We start from the raw sequence: 17,187 nt of genomic DNA, 5'->3' as shown, positions 1-17,187 counted from the left end.
TTGGTTCCTTCATTTATAAGATCACTGTTCTTACAGTCCACTTTGCTGTCGTCTTTAGTGTGTCTGTGGAGAGGCACCATGAAGGGGATTTGCTCAACAAAACAAAAAAGGTGGGTGTATGTGTGTGTTTGTGTTTGTGTGTGAGGCAGAGAAGGAAAGAAAACTCTGAGTGGGGCTAAGCTGAGATTTCCTACATTCAGATGAAGAGTGTAATTACAGCAGAAAGAGGAGGCATATGGCACTGGTGCAGATGTGTTTACACAGTGCACTCAGCTGGGGTTGGCTCATTATCAGAGACAGAGGAGAGGCAGGAGAGCAAGGGCAATCCCTTGTTCTTCTGTCTCTGGTGTGAGAACAAGCCTGCTTTAGTGAGAGAGATAAGCTGCTTCCTCACCTCAAAACCTCCCAGCCACTTTGCAGAAATGACGCGAACGAGTGTGTGTGTGTGCGTGTGACTGTGTGTTGGGGGGTGCTGCTGCTGCTGCTTCTGTTTTTCCGTCTACTTCTTCACCACACCACCTGTGCTCTCCACGTTTACAGGTATCGTGGTCTCTGAGCACTCGAGGGCCGGTCTGATCAAAGGCGCCTCGATGGTGAGGATCCCCTCAGGAGACAGGGCGGAGGTCACCTTCTCAACATTAGTTGTGGAGGGGAGACTGGAGGGAACAAGGCAACACAATTAGGTTGTAAGTGTCGGCAACATCTTAAAAAAAGTCCTCCTCTTGCATTTATATTAAAAAAAAGCATCACTAAAGCGTGACAGAGTGAAATATCAGTGCCCTCAAACAGCCTTTATGGGGGAAAATGAGACCAGTTTACTTTGTCCCCCTCATTGTGTGCTGTGGCCCCTGGATGGCAGCAGAGCCCTACGCAGCTGAAAACACAGAGGAGGGATGAACGCGAGGAGGTGGAGGCTGCTGCTGCTGCTGTTTTTCAGAGCATGAAATTCAGCTATCAGCAGCAGCCAGCCCTCCACAGGCCGAACCAGCCCAGAGCTGGAGATACTCTCTGCAGCAAAGCCACGATAAGAGAACGACAGGAATCTGAACCAGGGCTGAGAAAGGCCGCCATCAAACAGCCACAGCAAAAACTAGTTTTAATAAGAATCTGTTTAGAAGTTGACATATTGTCGGCCTTTTTCGTCTATTACTGTCAGCAGAAGCAAAACTAATCTGGGTTAAACTGAAGTCTACAAGCTTATGGTTATAATTATTGAAGTTTAAAACACATGAGCCACTTACGTGTATTTCCTGGTGAAGGTCCTGGACACAAATCCGTGCTCATCCTTCCTCTCCTCATGTTTGCCTAAGGACACAGACAACATATTCTGTTAGCTAAATGTGGCACTAATCTGAACGACACGCTCTCATTTCAGGAGTTACAGATGAAGTGTTATATTTTATTTTCCCCTCCATTCTGCATGAAGACATCTTGTGTGTGTTTGTAAAAAAAAGAAGAAGCATATTTTAGGGAAAGAAAAGAGCTGCAGAAGGAGAGGGAACGGCTCTGAGTACCTGTTCCAGGCAGAGTTCACATCAGCGTTGTCATCCATAATTTTACACCACTCACGTTGAAATGAGGTAGGCGTGTGAACCACTACACCTCATAACTGTCATTATACCATTACCAGTTGCTTAAAAAATAGGTTTGATTGCAGTTTTTAATGGTCAGACTAAAGTGGATTCAGTATTGTGTGGATTCTCAACATTTGGGTGATGTTTGAATAGTGTTTTTCCATTTTGTTTTTGTAATTAAAATCCTTAATCATGGCTCAATTCAAGTAAACTACTGCATCTGTGCCGAGAAATTGTCCAAATTATAAAGAATATGAAGCGGGGATCTGCTTCAGCTCGGCATAAAGGTGCAGCTTTGCGGAGCCCTTTGTGGTGGTATTTTTATCTCGCACATCCCCCTCCTCCCCTGTGTGGCAATACCAGCCACAGAAGATCCCCACTAGTCTTAATCATGTACATGTCCTGCCAGTGCCTCAGACACTCAGATGGCTGGCTGTGATCCTGGCTCCACAGTCATGTGTTTGTTGTGACAACGGGCTCATAGAGGATGCTTTCCTCTGGGACCTGTCCTCTTTTCAACACGGAGACACTGCCAGTGCGAGCGCGTGTCCGGTTGGGCCAGGCGGGCACTTCTTAAACATGAGGGATCATTAGTTTGGAGCGTGCATGACAGCAAATGAGCAGAGGGCTGTTGCATTAAGAGGTAGCTCACTCTGATGTTTATACAGAGCTCTAATATGATCTGATGACATATTAGATATATGAGGTGGCAAATTCCACTTGGACTGATCCTGAGCTTTGTTTGTCTTTATTGTCCCTGTCTCTGTCCAATCTCTCACCAGTGGGAGATTGGACCAGGCTCTGGACCCTGTGTTTGGATAGGATCCAGCACTCCTTTTAAAGTAGCCTAGCAGACACTCAGGGTGCGTCACGGCTAAATCCCCTACTTCAGGTATGTGAGGCTTTGTGGTATGACAGACAGAGAGGCTGAAGACTGGCAGAGGAAGAGGAGCTCAACTCTGAACGGGCAACGAAATCTGAGCTGTTGTAAAAGAGTCGACTCCCACACGCTGGGTTGCGTGTTGTTTTGCATCTAGCAGGCATGCTTCCCAAAGCCCCCACCCTTCAGTGTGCTGGAGCTCAGTGCATTGTCTCAAGATATTATGTAACTCTGCAGCAATGCATCTGCCTGACAAAAAGTTTTTCCTTCCTTTTCATATTGTTCTGTACTGTCCTGGAAATTACCTTCAACACAGGCTTTTCTATCTATACTGTACGGTCATAATACCACTGTGGCCCTTTCATCAGCATGCAGGAGGTGACAATGCAACACAAACACAATAGTGACAATAAATAAAAGGCTCACCAGTGATTTCCACCACACCGTCCTTGGTTTTCACCACCAGCTCCTCAGGTGAGAAGTGATTGACATCCAGACACACCTTCCAGCTGTCCTGGGTCTGTTTGATCTCTGACATGCCGCTGCTCATCTGGCGGGACAGGGCACGAGCCTGGTGGGCCTGGGCCTGGGCCTGGACCTGGGCCTGAGCCTGGGCCATCATGTTGGCGGCGGCGGGGTACATCACCGGGGTGTGAGGCATCATGGCGCTCATGTCCGGGGTCATGACGGAGGGCCGCATGTACCCCGGCCAGTGGGTGCTGGGGAATGTGCCAAAGTCCTCGGGCAGGGCTGGCATGCCGAAGGACTGGTCGAAGATGCGGTGGCTCTGTGGCCAGTCGCGGAATGGGTCCCAGCTTGGGGTGCGGAGCAGGGTGAAAGGAATACGTCTCTCAGACATGGCTGCTGTGGAGGTTGTTGTTGTTGTTGTTGTTGTGGTGGTGGTGGAGAGTTGCTGGCTGCAGGTGCAGAGCCCTTTGGCCTCTCTGAAAATGTTATCCTTACTTGCTGCCTGTGTCTCAGCTGAGAGCTTTTATACTCACCGACACCACCCCTGCCCACAGAGAGCTGCCTTTTGACCAGAGCCCCCTCCCTCAGCTCACGCCCCCCGACATGCTGATGGAAACTACTAGAATATCTATTCGTGGACGACATAGCACTCAAATGGAATCCAACAGGAAGGCCCTCCCCACTGACAGCTGCCCTGTGCACTGCTGAACCTGCCTCCCCTCTGGTTTGTGTAACTCCCCCTCCCCTCTGTAGACGTCCCATAGACCTAGAAGAATCTGGGAGGTTGATGGGAAGTCGGCTTCGGCCTGATGAGCTCATACACACACACAGAGACTTAGTGAGTAAGTCTGAGTGTGTAAGATAAGATGATCCTGCTATTTCTAACATAGCTCTTATAGGCTATGATGTGATGTACAGCACAACCGATGTAACGCTGTCAACAGCCTTATTTTAAGTACATAGTAGAACGACACCAATGGCGTTCTTGAAAACACATAAAAATATCATTAAGAGTTTAAAATCCCAAAAAACCTCAAGTCAGGATTCCAGTTTTGTTCCCCGGTGAGACGCTCTCACAACTTTGTCTACACGTAGTCCACCGTACTCATCAACACAAACTATTCACAGCTGGATGTTATCTGATCGGCGTTGTGATGTTTTCAGGGACCCTCATGTTATTAACGTCACAAACGGGGGAATTAATAAGCTGTGGTTTCTCCGAGCTACTGACAGCCTGTCAGGCTTTTATTGCAGCGGTGTCTGGCTCTATTGTAAGTCACTACTACTCCCACCAGCATCACACTGGCACCGAGATACTGTATTTATAAAAAGGCTGTTTTAAAACTAAACCTCACTCCCATCTATAATTAACTTTCAGATGTCCATAATAGCATTTCTCACAGTCAGATGGGTAATTAAAGATATCCACAATCAGTTTCCTACTTGTGAAAATTGTATTTTAAGACATCTACAAATCTGATCGTATCAGTCAAAACTAAATTTGAGACATCTAAAGGTTCTTAAAATATGTAAGTGGTCACTTTTATGGTAATATAAAGACTGGAAATGTCTAATTCAATTATTTTTCCTTCACAATGAACATTAGAGATCCACAATCACATTAGTTCCAAGAGACACGACATTGTTTTGGCCGTTCTTGTGTGTTGGGCTTTAATTTTCCAATGCAATGGATTTCTGATATAAACAATCCAGTTGTTGATGGTTTAAATTTTAATTTCAGATTCTATAATGCAACTTTGAAACTTTGGAAAGCTCAGTTCAATTTCATTATCCACCCCCAGGCCTGGTCACTGCCAGACCTGTTGAATCAAGAAATCACTTCAATAGAACCTGTCTGACAAAGTGAATAGGCTAAGAGATCTCAAAAAGAAACATATCGTGCTTAGAAAATTCAATAACAGATGAAAGAATTCAGTCTGGAGAGTGTTACAAAGCCATTTCTAAAGCTTTTGGACTCTAGTGAACCATGGTGAGAGCCCTTACCCACAAATGGAGAAAGCTTGGCACAGTGGTGAAAACCTTTCCATGAGGGGCCACTCTACCAAAAATACTCAGACAGTGTATTGATGACTCATCCAGGAGGTCACAGAAGAACCCAGAGCAACTTCTAAAGAAGGCTTTACTTCTTGCCTCAGTTAAGGTCAGTGTTCATGATTTACCAGGTGAAAACCACTGCTGACAAAAAAGATTGCAAAGGCTCATCTCACTCTTGCCAAAAAACATCTTGATGGTCCTCCAGACTTCTGGGAAAAAAATCTGTGGACTGGAAAGTTAAAAGTTGAACTTTTGGGAAGGTGTGCATCCCATTTCATCTGGTTTAAAACTAATACAGCATTTCATAAAAAGACCATCATACAAACAGTTATGTCATGGTGGCAGTGTGATGGTCTGGGCTGCTTTGCTGGGGTAATGGATGGAACCATGAATTCTGCTCTGTACCAGAAAATCCTTCATGACCTCAAGGTCAAACGCACTTACAGTACGTTATATAGCAGGACAGTGTATAAATACTATATAATCTGTGGATGCGCTGGGATACATCATCAGTGAGATCATTGGGTGTTTCGGGTCTTGCAGCAGCAGACATCCTCCCTCAGGCGACCCAGCCAGGGTTGATCAGGCCCTGGCTTGAGTCCCAGCAGCGTCGGCCCACTTATCAGACCTCTTGATCCAAATCCACCGGGAGTCCCTCTCACTAGCCTCTTGAGGTGGACTTGATGGCTCTCCTCTTCACAGCTGCAGAGAAGGGTATAGATCTTGCACAAGGAGCGGGCAATAAAGCCTCTGCACCCCACCTCAACTGGCTCACAGCGAGCTTTCCAGACCCTCCTCCGGCACTCTTTGGTACTTGAGCTGCTTGCGCTCGTTGGCCTCTTGCATGCGGTCCACCCAGGGGACTGTCAGTTCCAGTAAGAGGACCTGCTCAGAGGGGGGAGATGTCAATACCAGATCTGGCCTCAAGGACGTTCGTGTTATGCACTCCGGGAACTTAAGCTGCAGTCTGGTGGCACGCAGGCTGGCTGATGGTGGAAACATACTAGCAAGTCCACCTATGAATGGCTTAAAAAAACAAAATGAAGGTTTTGAAGTTACTGAGTACAAACTTAAATCTGATTGAGATGCTGTGGCGTGACTTTGAACAGGCCGCTCATGCTCCCAAACATGGGTTAGGGTTCCCGATGTGGCTGAATTAAACAATTCTGCAAATAAAGAGTTTTCCAAAATTCCTCCACAGCGATGTGAAAGGCTCATTGGCAGTTATCACAAATGCTTGATTGCAGTTGGCACAACCAGTTATTAGATTTGGGGGGTAATTACTTTTTCACATAGAGCCAGATCATTTAAAAACTGCATTTTGTATTTACTCTTGTTATCTAGGAAGGTGGCAAATACTTTTTCACATCACCGTATAATTTGACATGGGTTGGATTAGGGGGTGGTCTGATTTAGATGTTGACATTATAACAAATAAGTATACAAAAACAAATCCTGATTTTCTAAAGTAGTCAGATAGAGACCATTGACTTTCTCTTTTAAAAGTGGGTCTACCGAATATTATATTTATATCAAGCTCACACAAATGATTAAATAACATCTGAATGTAAATCATAGCTTTTGGCTCCTCATTTTCAGTAATGTGAAGTCATATGCGCCTTATTTCATGAATTTGTCTGAATAAATTAAATACAAAGAAGTTCACAAAAGTTCAATTTCAACTGTCAGAACTTATTATCATGAATGAATATGTATAAAATTAACTCAGTAGTGTTGGCTGGTTAAATTTCTGTCAGTAACACTGTTATATGTGGAAACTGTTGTAGATCACCAGAATTTCATATAGGCCCAACTTGACTTGTGATTTGCACATGTGACTTACAGTAGTCCCCTCTCTGCCTGATGGAAGTGAGCTGTCGTTATTGAAACCAGCTCCTGTGGTGCTTTGTCTTGCTGTGACTGAAGTTAAAATGTCTTCTGTGAAAAAGTTTATTGGGCTTTCAGCTTTACAGACATGCAAAAGTGTCATGTGCAAGTGTTACAGGGGAATGTCTATCCTCCCTTTTCACAGGGAAAGAAAGCAATAAAAAGTAAAAATGAACATGAAAATGTCTGATTGTTTTAATTTAGAGATTTGGGGGTTCTTTAAAGACCTAACTCAGTTTTTCCTTATTTAGATAAAAAAACAAAAAACTATCTTATCAGACGTTCATCATCACAGCATCTCAACCGAAGGATGTGGTGTTGGTGTTGAGATATTCCCTAAAATAGAGTGGAGTTACAGTTTGTCCTGCTGTTTCCATTTACACACACTGATAGGGTCCCATCACTGCCCTCTGTAGGCAACAATCTGCACAGCGTCTACATGACAACAGAGGGAAAAAAAGGACACAAATAGGATCATTTCTCCATTTGTTTCAGTTTATTGTCAGGTATAATAACTTGTACATTACAAAGAATGACGTGTAGAACCAAAGGGGCAATGCTATACTTTGAGTAAATTAACAAGTTTGCAGAGTATCATAGTTGGGTTAATAGGTCACACTGGGAATGCAAAACTGCAGCGTCAGTGACATGAGACTGGACGAATGGTAAAGGAAGACTTAGGGTAATCCCTGATTGTTTCGCCAGTTTGTTTACTGTTCTACTGAAGCCGGACACAGAGGAGGCGTCACAGATCTGCCGCCGTCTCTGCTATGCTGAAGTTACACGAATGGTCTTTCTGAAGCCTGTAACTATAGAAACACAGTGCGACCCATCGTACAAGGGGTTAGAGTAGAGTGTTAGCTGGAAAGATTACAGTAGAGATAATAACGGACCATCCATCCTCCTCACTGAGGGAGATGTTTTGGTTCTGCTTCAGACCACTCCCTCGCTCCTCGGTACAGGCAGAGCTGCAATGCAATGGCGTGCGTTCAATTCAACCATTGCTATAGGCAGGTGGGGGGAGGGGGGATATACCATATACCATGATGGCAGAAGCCTCAGTTCCACTGGCTTAAATCAGAGCTTCTTAAACACACAGCAGCACGTCTACACACTGCTCGCTAAAGTAAAAACTTTGCCACGACAACAATCCGACTGCGTGTAAAACATGGGAATACATCTTCTGCAGCGATCTCATCTTCAGAGCACGAGTCAACTGCTTTACAGGTCATGATCATAAATAAATTAAATAATAAATAACCCCAATAAATAAACTTATAAATACAGTAGATCCATAAATAGCTGTGGTCAACACAAATGTGTGCATGGAGGCTTTTTGCAGACAGTTTTTCCTGTACAGTACCATACAGTAGCCATAGACCCAGGCTACGGAGGATACACATGAACTATTACCTCACTGGTCATTGCAGAGGAGGTACACACACACACACACACATACATACATACATACACACATACATACGGACGCAAGCACTCACACAGGCACCCATACACTCACTCAAAGTATTAGCAGAATCAACATAATCATTTAAACGGGGAAAAAGAGTAAAAGTACATAATTAATGTTTTCTCATCATCCCATTCTCCTCTGTATACAGGCGTCTGACATACTGTACAGGTCAGAGGTCAGAGGGAGCACAGATGCAGCCCGGCATCTTTCACTATGACGACGACGGCGGCGACGACTCTCTCTCCTACGAGCAGCAAGTCTCTCCTGATGCATCATGCTAATAAACAAACAAACCTCCTCAAACTATATGGAATATACAGTGCATAGTTTACAAAGCCAGAACTTAAAGGAGTTTACATCTATACAGACAAACCTATACAATACAATTTTCATCATAAAAAAAAGTTCCTGTTTTTTTTTCTTCTTCTTCTTCCTTTTCTTTTCTTTTTTTTTTGCTTCCTTTTTCATCCACCGACTTTTCTTTTTCTTTTGTTCTCACGTCTGTTGATCTCTGTGCTTCAGTGAAATGGAAGTCTTTGGGGAGATGAGCACATGATAAGGGGGAAAAAAGTCTCTGAAATGTACAGTAAGCAAATGATGTGTCCTCTTTTTGTCTTCCACTCAGCTCCTATTTCTAGGATGTCTACATATATATATATATATATATATATATATATATATATATATATATATATATGTATGTATATATACGTATATATTCATATAGTGTATAGTTTCTCATGATTTCATTTTTGGTTGTAATGTGGAAGAAGAGAAAGAAAGTGCTAACATACAGCAAGATTTGTTCTTTGGGCTCCACCAAATAATTTCTGACATGTGGTAACCAATTTCCTCGAATATGTTGGATATGTGAAGACATGAACAGTGACACCCAAATTCAAATGTGCTCTATCGAAATACGTCTCTCATCTTTGATCCAGGCTCTGTGTTAGAGAGGGTTAATGGTCGTGGGGGTTTGAGCCCCCGAACTGTAACAGCAGTGTGTGGCCGCTGACGAGAGCTCGTTAAAGATAACATGATAACTGGACTGGAGCACAGTCAAATAAACAGGACTTCTCATCTTGCTTGTGTCGGTTCCCCCCCCCTATTCAGAAGCCGGGGCTGTCGTAGCTGCTGCGGCTGTAGTAACTGTGGTGACTGCGGGAGCGACTCCTGCTGCGGCTCCAGCTCCGGCTCTGGCTGCGGCTCCGGCTCCAGCTCCGGCTGTGGCTCCTGCTGTGGCTCCGGCTGCGGCTGTAGCTGCTGTAGCTGCGGCTGCGGCTGGACCGAGGCGGGCTGCTGTCGTAGCTGGACGAGGAAGGGCTGGGCCGGTAGTACGGGATCGGCCGCTTCCGAGCACTGGAAGCAGGAGGAGAGAGAAAGGCGGAAGAGGGAGCGTTAATGTTAGACAAAGACGACAGATTGACGAGTTAGTGTCGATGGGATTTTTAACAGATGTTAAATGTGCATCGGATGTGGATGTGAATCACACGAGAGCGAAAATCAGAAGGTTGGTAGACCTAAGATGACAGGATCTGAAAGAGAGCAGCTATAAGGGATTAAAAAAGCTGTTCAGCCAAACACACACACACGCACGCACGCACGCACGCACACACGCACGCACACATAGAAGAAGAAAAGCGTGATGTTAGTTTAAGCTAAAGCTTAGATTGCCTTGTTAATAGCCACTCTGGAGGTGCTTCCTGTAAGATAATTAGCTGTTAGCTCCCAAAACAACCTCCTTCTTCTCAGCGGACGCCAACAACACCCAGAAGAAATCAACAGTCAACAGTGCAGGGAGAGATAAACGCTATCAAGGTATCCCTGCTGCTACAAGGTGCGCTCCACCTTGTCATTTGAGCAGCCTGGAAGATAACTCTGCCTCAGCTTTTGTCTCCTGTATCTGCCATGGGAAATCCACAGCCTGTGTGCACTAGGGGGTATCCGCTTAAATAAACCTTGATAGCGTTTTAATCTCCGTGTCCCTGTGTTACAACATTAGTGCATAACCACAGTGGGGTGCGGCATTAGAGTTGGTGTGAGTTTCTCTGTGTGAATTTCAGGGGAAGCAGATGAAGGAGCAGAGAGAGAGAGAGAGAGAGACGACAGGGTTACTCAGGGGAGCTCTGACGGGTTTTTGCTGTTCAGCCGAGCTTCAGGGGTCAGAATAGAGGGGTCCTGCTGCACGGCAACTGTTACCAGGGTAACAAGCCTGCAACAGCTCAGATCAGCAGCCTCCCGTTGTCTTGGCATCGGGACCTTTAGGAGGGGAGTAAAAGATGACAAGGTACACACATTTCACACATGACTATTTACACTTGCATGAGAAAGTACAGAGGAGACGCTTGATCAAACATGTTGTCACCAGCAGAGGAAGAAACAAAATACAAAATACAAACATACGCTCAACATGGAGAAGATTTATGAATGAGTACGAAGCAATTCACTAAAACCAGACAGATTAAATAAATCATCATCATCTGAGACCTCACCATTTGAATTATTCTTGCTTATCTTTGATCTTATGGCCAATACTGGGATGAACAGTTTTGCAGCTTTTTATTACTTCAGTACCTATAAAAACTTGTATGTTGAATTTATACAAAATAAATATACTGTACATGCAAACACACATACACATACTGTATATATACAAAGATACACTTATCCAATATATATCTACTCTGTGTCCCTGCCAATCAAACCAAATCTGCCAACCAGACATCCGCATCATCACCATATCCATCCTTCAGTTCCTCATTCTAACTTCACACAAGGAGTTCAATACATGTGAAAGTGTTTTTTTTTCTTCTTCCCACATTTGATTCATTTTGCTTGGCATTTTAGTTATTTAAAAAGAGTAAAAAAAAAAAACACAACTTCTTCACTAACATGAGAGTACTGTTAAAGCTGTACAGAAAAGAAAATTGAATTTGATTCCACTCTGGGTCATACAATTAGTGTAATAACTCATCTATCAGACAATTTAGGCCGAACTTTGTGCAAAATTCTATTTTTGATTAACTCCGGGATGAAAGTGTGATATTTTCCTTACCTTTAAATTATGGGAAATATCTAAACCACAGAGAATAATAAACTGTATATGAAAGTGTGTCATGTGTAAGTGCAGTTCATTTTCGCATCATATACAAATCACTGGAGCTTGTTGTGTATAAATCTACAAGGAGGTGTTTTCTCAGTCTGGACCACTGTGTTACCTGGTGATCCTGCGAGCTTCCATGAAGCTGGGTGAATCTCTTCTCCTCTTACGAATGGGCGAGTAGCTGCGTGAGCGGCGGCGAGCTCGACTGTCGGTGTCAGAGCGGTTTGGGCTGTCCCTCTCTCTGCACGGCACACAGAGACACAACCACCAGGAGTCAGAACAAAAATGGAACAAATATAATCTGACAGAGAAGTGGACCAGACAGGGAGCAGAGCGCCGGAGTTTCACCTGGAGTTGTTCTGTCTGTTGTGTGGGGACTTGGCCTTGCTGGGGCCTCTGTCTCTGGACGCAGAGTGTGAGGACGACCGCCCGCTGCTCCAGGAGCTGCTGCGCTGTCGGAGGTTGGGTTTGCTCCGCGCCTCCTCTTTCTTCCTGCCTGACGTGTGCGAGTGTCGTCCAGGAGACGCTGACGGGCTCCGGTGGTGCGCCTGACCTCGACTGGAGCGGTGGTGGCGCTTGGAAGAGTGTCCTCCTTTTGTCCTGGGGGTAATTGGCCGGTATAAAAGAAAAAAGAAAAAAGAAATCAAATAATTTTCTCTCTCAGTGGCAGATCTGAGGTTGAGCCTTCCAGCAGTGATAAGAGCCTGAGAAATGTCGGCTGCGTGGAGAATACTCACTTTCTCTGGTGCCGAGAGTTCCTCCCTTTGTGAGCGTGGTTGTGCTGGGAGTGGGTCGAGTCGCTGCTGTGGGCAGGGGAGTGGGAGCTCTTGTTCTGGCCTCTCTGGCTCCCTCTCCTCCCGGGCGTCTGGGTCACAGAGCTCCCGACAGCCGCGCTCCTGCCGTCCACACTCCCAGCCTCTGCTGCTGCTGCTGCCGCGCACGTCGGCCCCGTTTGGCTCCTGCTGGGGGCGCTGTGGAGCTTGTGCTCTCGGAGCAGAGCGGGCTGGAGGCTTGCAGCACTAGCGGTCAGGAGATGGAGCTTCTGTGGAGAAATGATGACCAACAAAGGAAAAAAAGAAAAAAAAGAAAAAGGACAAAAAGAGCATTAGAGTGTTTTCAGGCTGGTGATTGAGTGCTACGGTGTACTTGCCAAAAGAAGGTAAACATCTAAAAGAAAAAGATCTAGGTTTTCTCCATATGGCTTATAGATAGTCCTCTATGGTGCAGCGCATGCAATACTTGGCATGCAAAACCATAATGAGTTGAAGAAATCATAATCGCAAAAACAAACAAAAAAAACTAGGAAGAGGAGGAAGAGAGGGAAAAAGTAAAAACAAAACTGTGAACCAAATAAGTTAAAGAGCAGAGGCAGAGAGTACAGAGCTACAGATTTTGTAGAGTAGAAAAAGAGGACTTCTTCAGTTATTTTAGTAATGGTTGAAAAAATAAACAAAACAGAAAGAGAAGACAACTTGACAGAACATCACAGAAATGGAAGGAACAAAATAAAGATCACAATTATTGAATCAATCGAATCAGAAAACAAATCGTCTGCTACTCAATTTTCTCTTTCTGGATTTTTTTTCCTGAAGACAATTGCTGAGATGTGAACAGCGACCCATTTTCTTTGTTTTTTTTTTTAATGGTTACTCTTGTTTAACTCCCTTCTGGTTAACATCCACTTACCAATAAAGTGGTATTCCCTCCTTTAGTAGGTAAGGTATGAAGAAAAGGGAAAAGTGGGGCAACATAAGTGCATCATTAGATTCACAAAATGCAAGAGAAAAAGACACAAAACCCTTCCCTGCCAGTGACTCATGAGACAATGCATGGAAATCAATGGAAAAGAACTCAAAAGCAAAGAGGAAAACCACAATGTGCAGGGCGTCCCTCACACAGAGAGTAAATCCTCTGGGCCCAGTCGCCTTCCTAAACATCAGAGAGCAACTGGCTGGTGAGAGTAAAAGGTATTTTCTTTACCTTTTTTTTTTCTCTCTCCGTGTCGTATCTAGAACTGGGAAGGTGTTATTTTACTCCCTGACATGTTTACAGGATAACTACCTCTGCTTTAGTGGTTACAATCAGTGCTTGTGCTCGTGGACTCTTGATACCAGACACTTACAGTTATCACAGTTAGTTTCCAGTAATGTAGTTCCAGGGAGCTGCTGCTTCATAACAGCACAGTGTGTGAGGTTATTACTGAGACTGACTCAGGTTCAGCCACATTTTATGGCCATCAGAGGTTATTCTGGGGGGAAAAGTACTAACATAAGAGAACACCCAGAAACACTTGAAAGCCCAGTGAAACTGCATTTAACTTATAAACTAATAAGAGTGTGATCGGATCCTTTTTCTTTCTTTTTTTTTTTTTTTTTAAATATACGTGTCATGAATAGACTCAATTAGCTTGAAGCTTGAAAATGAGCAAGGCTGGAAATATTCTGTTTTTCTTGTTCTCAATAAATCCCACGAAAGACCAAAATCAGCAATGTACTGATTCTACTGTGATGATGATACAATAGATACCTTACAGTCAATACACCTCACTAACACAGAGCTCCATTGTTTCCAAAAAAAGTGAGACATGCTTTTCACACTGTGACACATTCTTTCAATTATAAAGGTGCTGCACACTCTGGTTCTGTAAATAATTCACTATAGCACCAAATGTGTATCAGTTCCCCATTAGCAGCCCCCTAGTACTGCACATGCTGCATTATGGTTCTGGATGGAAACATCGGCCTGTCAGTCAGTCGACTTGCTTTGGTCCAGACTGAAATCTCTCCTCCACTATGGATTGCCATGAACGTTGGAAGAGATGTGAGTTTGCCAGTCCTGACAATCGTTAAACTTAACTCACACATCAATATCTGCCTCAGAATAACATCTGCAAACTTTGGTTTTCCGGCACCTTTATGAGACCAGAATTCTAATTTCTTCAATTCCTGCAAAATGAAACACACTCTCATCAGCCTCAGTTGTATTTTATAATTCTGGCTAGCAGACATGAGCGTGCTATAGCTGGTTAACAACAAAACTTCCGAATGCTAAGTAACATTAACATTAAACTCACAGCATGTCTGTATCTATTATAACTACAGTCCCACAGAGCTCTCTGGCTGCTGATGCTTGTTTAAACATGAAACTTGCCTTTTAAAATATTCCATCTGGGCACTGACACATTGTTGATTTAGGTCTTTGCAAGGGAATTATTAACAGTTAGAAAACAGAGTATTGTAAGCCTTATCCTTTACACTGTGTATGGTAGAGAGGGTCAGACCCTATTTTAAGCATTCGACCAAAAAAAAAAAGAAAAACTTGGCTGTGTGATAAAGCAGGAGTTTAGGGACTGAAATATGATGCACAGTTCTACACTGCTCGTTCCAAGCAGGTCAGAAAAAGAGAGGGTGAATGTCCAAAAGGCCTTTTATATGAAACCAAACACAGCTGGCTCTTCCACATGCATTATCATGTCTATCTGAACTGCTCTGTCATCTACGATACAGCAAAAGCGCCGACTGATCGTTGCAGAAAGAAGAGCCGTTCTCCACCTGGGAGAAGACAACTAAAGCGGTTTTGTAAGAAAAGACACAACCACTGGTGTTTATGACAGTTGTTAGAAAAGGTTGTGGAAATCAATATGGTGAAAATCATAAGACGAATGTACCAATTCACCAACAAACAGAGAGATGCTGGACAAACAGGAATGCATTCTACCAAAACAGAAAGAAAAGGAAAAAATGGAAAGAAATGGACCTGGATAATAGAGCGGGATATTGGACTTCAGAATGAAGTTAAGGAGGAAAGAGAAAAACCAGAGATCTATGTAATCCAATCTTTCAAGAGTCAAATCATAATTGATGAAGTCAAATTAATTTGGTTAAAGACCATTGGTAAACAACAGAAAGAGAGAGAGAAAGAGAAAGAGAGAGAGAAACATTGACGTCACTCAGGCTAGGGTGCTTGTCACATTCTCATCTGCATAAAGATCACGTGCGTAGGCAAAGCATTACCTACCTTCCATTTCAATCAGTGACACGTATGCAATATCAACAAAAAAAGGAAAGAAAGAAAAAAGAAAAAAGGGAGAAAGGAATGTTCTCCGCAGCGAAATGGGAAAAAGACAATGACCTCTTTTAGTATCAAAGCTACATATTTAGTCCAGAGACTAAGGAGAACTAAACAAACCAAAAAGTGTAAAGAAAATAGAGGGGGGAGAAAAACTAAAAAAAAAACTAAATAAAAAAAAATCCACATGGAATTTAAAATTAAAGTAAAATTAGAAACAAAGGATGAAACTAAAAATAAAAGAAAACCTACATGATTTGCTTTGTCTTTTTCGCTTGTACAAATGCAGCCATATTTGTATCAAAACGGGGTGGGGGTGGGTGGGTCAGTGGGTGGGGGGAGTAAAGGTAAGCGGATAGAGTTAATTGTCATATTAGTGGACATCCATGTAGAGTAGAGTAGCTGAAGGGAGGAGGAGGAGGAGGAGGAGGAGGGAGGGGGCATGCAGAGCTGGCAGATATAATATGAAAGATAAGTGGGAAGAAAAATGCCAGGACAACAAGAGTGAGACGTGAGTCACACAGGACACAGATGATGAACAGGTAGGAGAGGAGGAGACGAGGGCAAGAAGAAGTGTTGGAGGGGGCAGTCACTGCTAAGATGGAACAACTAAAGAAGAGTAAAAGCACATTTGAAAGGGACCCCAGTCACATTTTGGCCTGGGTCTTCTTCAGCAGCAGCAGCAGCAGCAGCACCACCACCTCTTTGTTTCATTTGTTACATCGACATAAACCACAGGTACGGTGAGAGGGAGCCTTAAGGAGCTTTGTCAAATCTGCTGTTTAAACTCTTTAACAAAAAATGAAGAGGAGCTTACATTCAAAATGGCTCGGGTCCCTTTAAAATAACAGTCACACTAACAAAAGGTGTGAGTTGTCGTACTGTAGCTATTTTTTTTTCAAGAGTCCGTGTGCTTGTGTTTCAAGTGTCTGAATAAATCTTTTAATAATGGGCATGAGGATGACTGGCCCCATTTGGCGCTATCTCAACAACTGCGTGGGAGACGGCCTCAGATGCTTCCCATAGACAAGCTCAGTCCTCATACTGGAAGCTTTGTCATACGGCCTCACAGGAAGTGGATAACTTCACTGGGAGTTTTTTTTTTTACTTTTAAAACATGTATTTTCTTGCAGTTTGCAGGTATTAAACATTTGATTTCAATCCATCTCACTAACTCGTACTTCTCTGGTGTAATCCAGCCTTGAGTGGTTTGGTTAGACAAGTACAAGACAAGGCTGCTTCCCTAAGCTCGTCTATGGGGAGCATCCAGGACCGTCTCCCCCTGTAGTGGATGACACAGTCCCGAACGGGGCCGGGGGGACGACTACAGGAACACAAACTGAGCTGATAGATAAAGAACCAGAGCTGCTATACAAAAAAACATTTGCTAAACCACACAACTGCTGCAGTCAAATCAGACTTCAGTTAGATCCAGGATCTGTCACACATGACCACCCTCCTGTGCAAAGACTGAGGATTAATATGACATGTTTTAGTCTTTGGTGTAGATTAACGAGAGCGTGGGAGGGAGGGGGCCGCAGCATCACCTTATGCTACAGTACAAAGATGCTGTTTAAAATAATCGAGCCAATTAAATGCTCCTCTTTCACTATGTCCCAACCTGAATGGCTGAAAAAAAACACATGATCTAACAGAGATCCCTCGGCATTCTCCACTGGCC

The 17,187-nt window shown here is 43.8% G+C and overlaps 2 protein-coding genes across 6 annotated transcripts in view; both read right to left on the bottom strand.

Moving 5' to 3' along the window:
- hspb1 (heat shock protein, alpha-crystallin-related, 1) lies at positions 1-3,471 on the bottom strand. Its single transcript, XM_083986872.1, has 3 exons — positions 2,881-3,471; positions 1,242-1,305; positions 1-656 (listed from the first exon to the last, which is right to left on the bottom strand). Exons 1-3 carry the CDS (start codon positions 3,311-3,313, stop codon positions 500-502), a joined length of 654 nt encoding a protein of 217 aa, XP_083842998.1. The 5' UTR covers positions 3,314-3,471; the 3' UTR covers positions 1-499.
- A 5,620-nt stretch (positions 3,472-9,091) lies between these two features.
- The window catches only part of srrm3 (serine/arginine repetitive matrix 3), a 70,935-nt gene continuing 62,839 nt past the window's right edge, over positions 9,092-17,187 (bottom strand). For 2 of the 5 annotated variants that reach the window (XM_083986377.1, XM_083986379.1), the window contains 4 exons: positions 12,176-12,480; positions 11,787-12,038; positions 11,554-11,679; positions 9,563-10,383 (listed from right to left, as the gene is read on the bottom strand). In XM_083986377.1, coding sequence (XP_083842503.1) covers positions 10,326-10,383; positions 11,554-11,679; positions 11,787-12,038; positions 12,176-12,480 — 741 coding nt within the window. In that variant the 3' untranslated portion in view covers positions 9,563-10,325. Of the gene's footprint in view, positions 10,595-11,553; positions 11,680-11,786; positions 12,039-12,175; positions 12,481-17,187 lie in introns of all 5 variants that reach the window. The other 3 variants (XR_014595918.1, XM_083986380.1, XM_083986378.1) reach the window with 3 other exon arrangements.

This window comes from Trachurus trachurus (assembly GCF_905171665.1).
Source record: "Trachurus trachurus genome assembly, chromosome: 14".
Lineage (NCBI taxonomy): Eukaryota > Metazoa > Chordata > Actinopteri > Carangiformes > Carangidae > Trachurus > Trachurus trachurus.
Note: the sequence above shows the minus strand (reverse complement) of the source record. Positions and strands in the feature narration are given on the sequence as shown.

Coding starts and splice junctions, on each gene's coding strand:
- hspb1 (XM_083986872.1), bottom strand. CDS start 3,313: ATGTCTGAGAGACGTATTCCTTTCACCCTGCTCCGCACCCCAAGCTGG. Junction 1,306..2,880: donor CGGTGTGGTGGAAATCACTG/GTGAGCCTTTTA, acceptor CTGTGTCCTTAG/GCAAACATGAGGAGAGGAAG. Junction 657..1,241: donor ACCTTCACCAGGAAATACAC/GTAAGTGGCTCA, acceptor TGTTCCCTCCAG/TCTCCCCTCCACAACTAATG.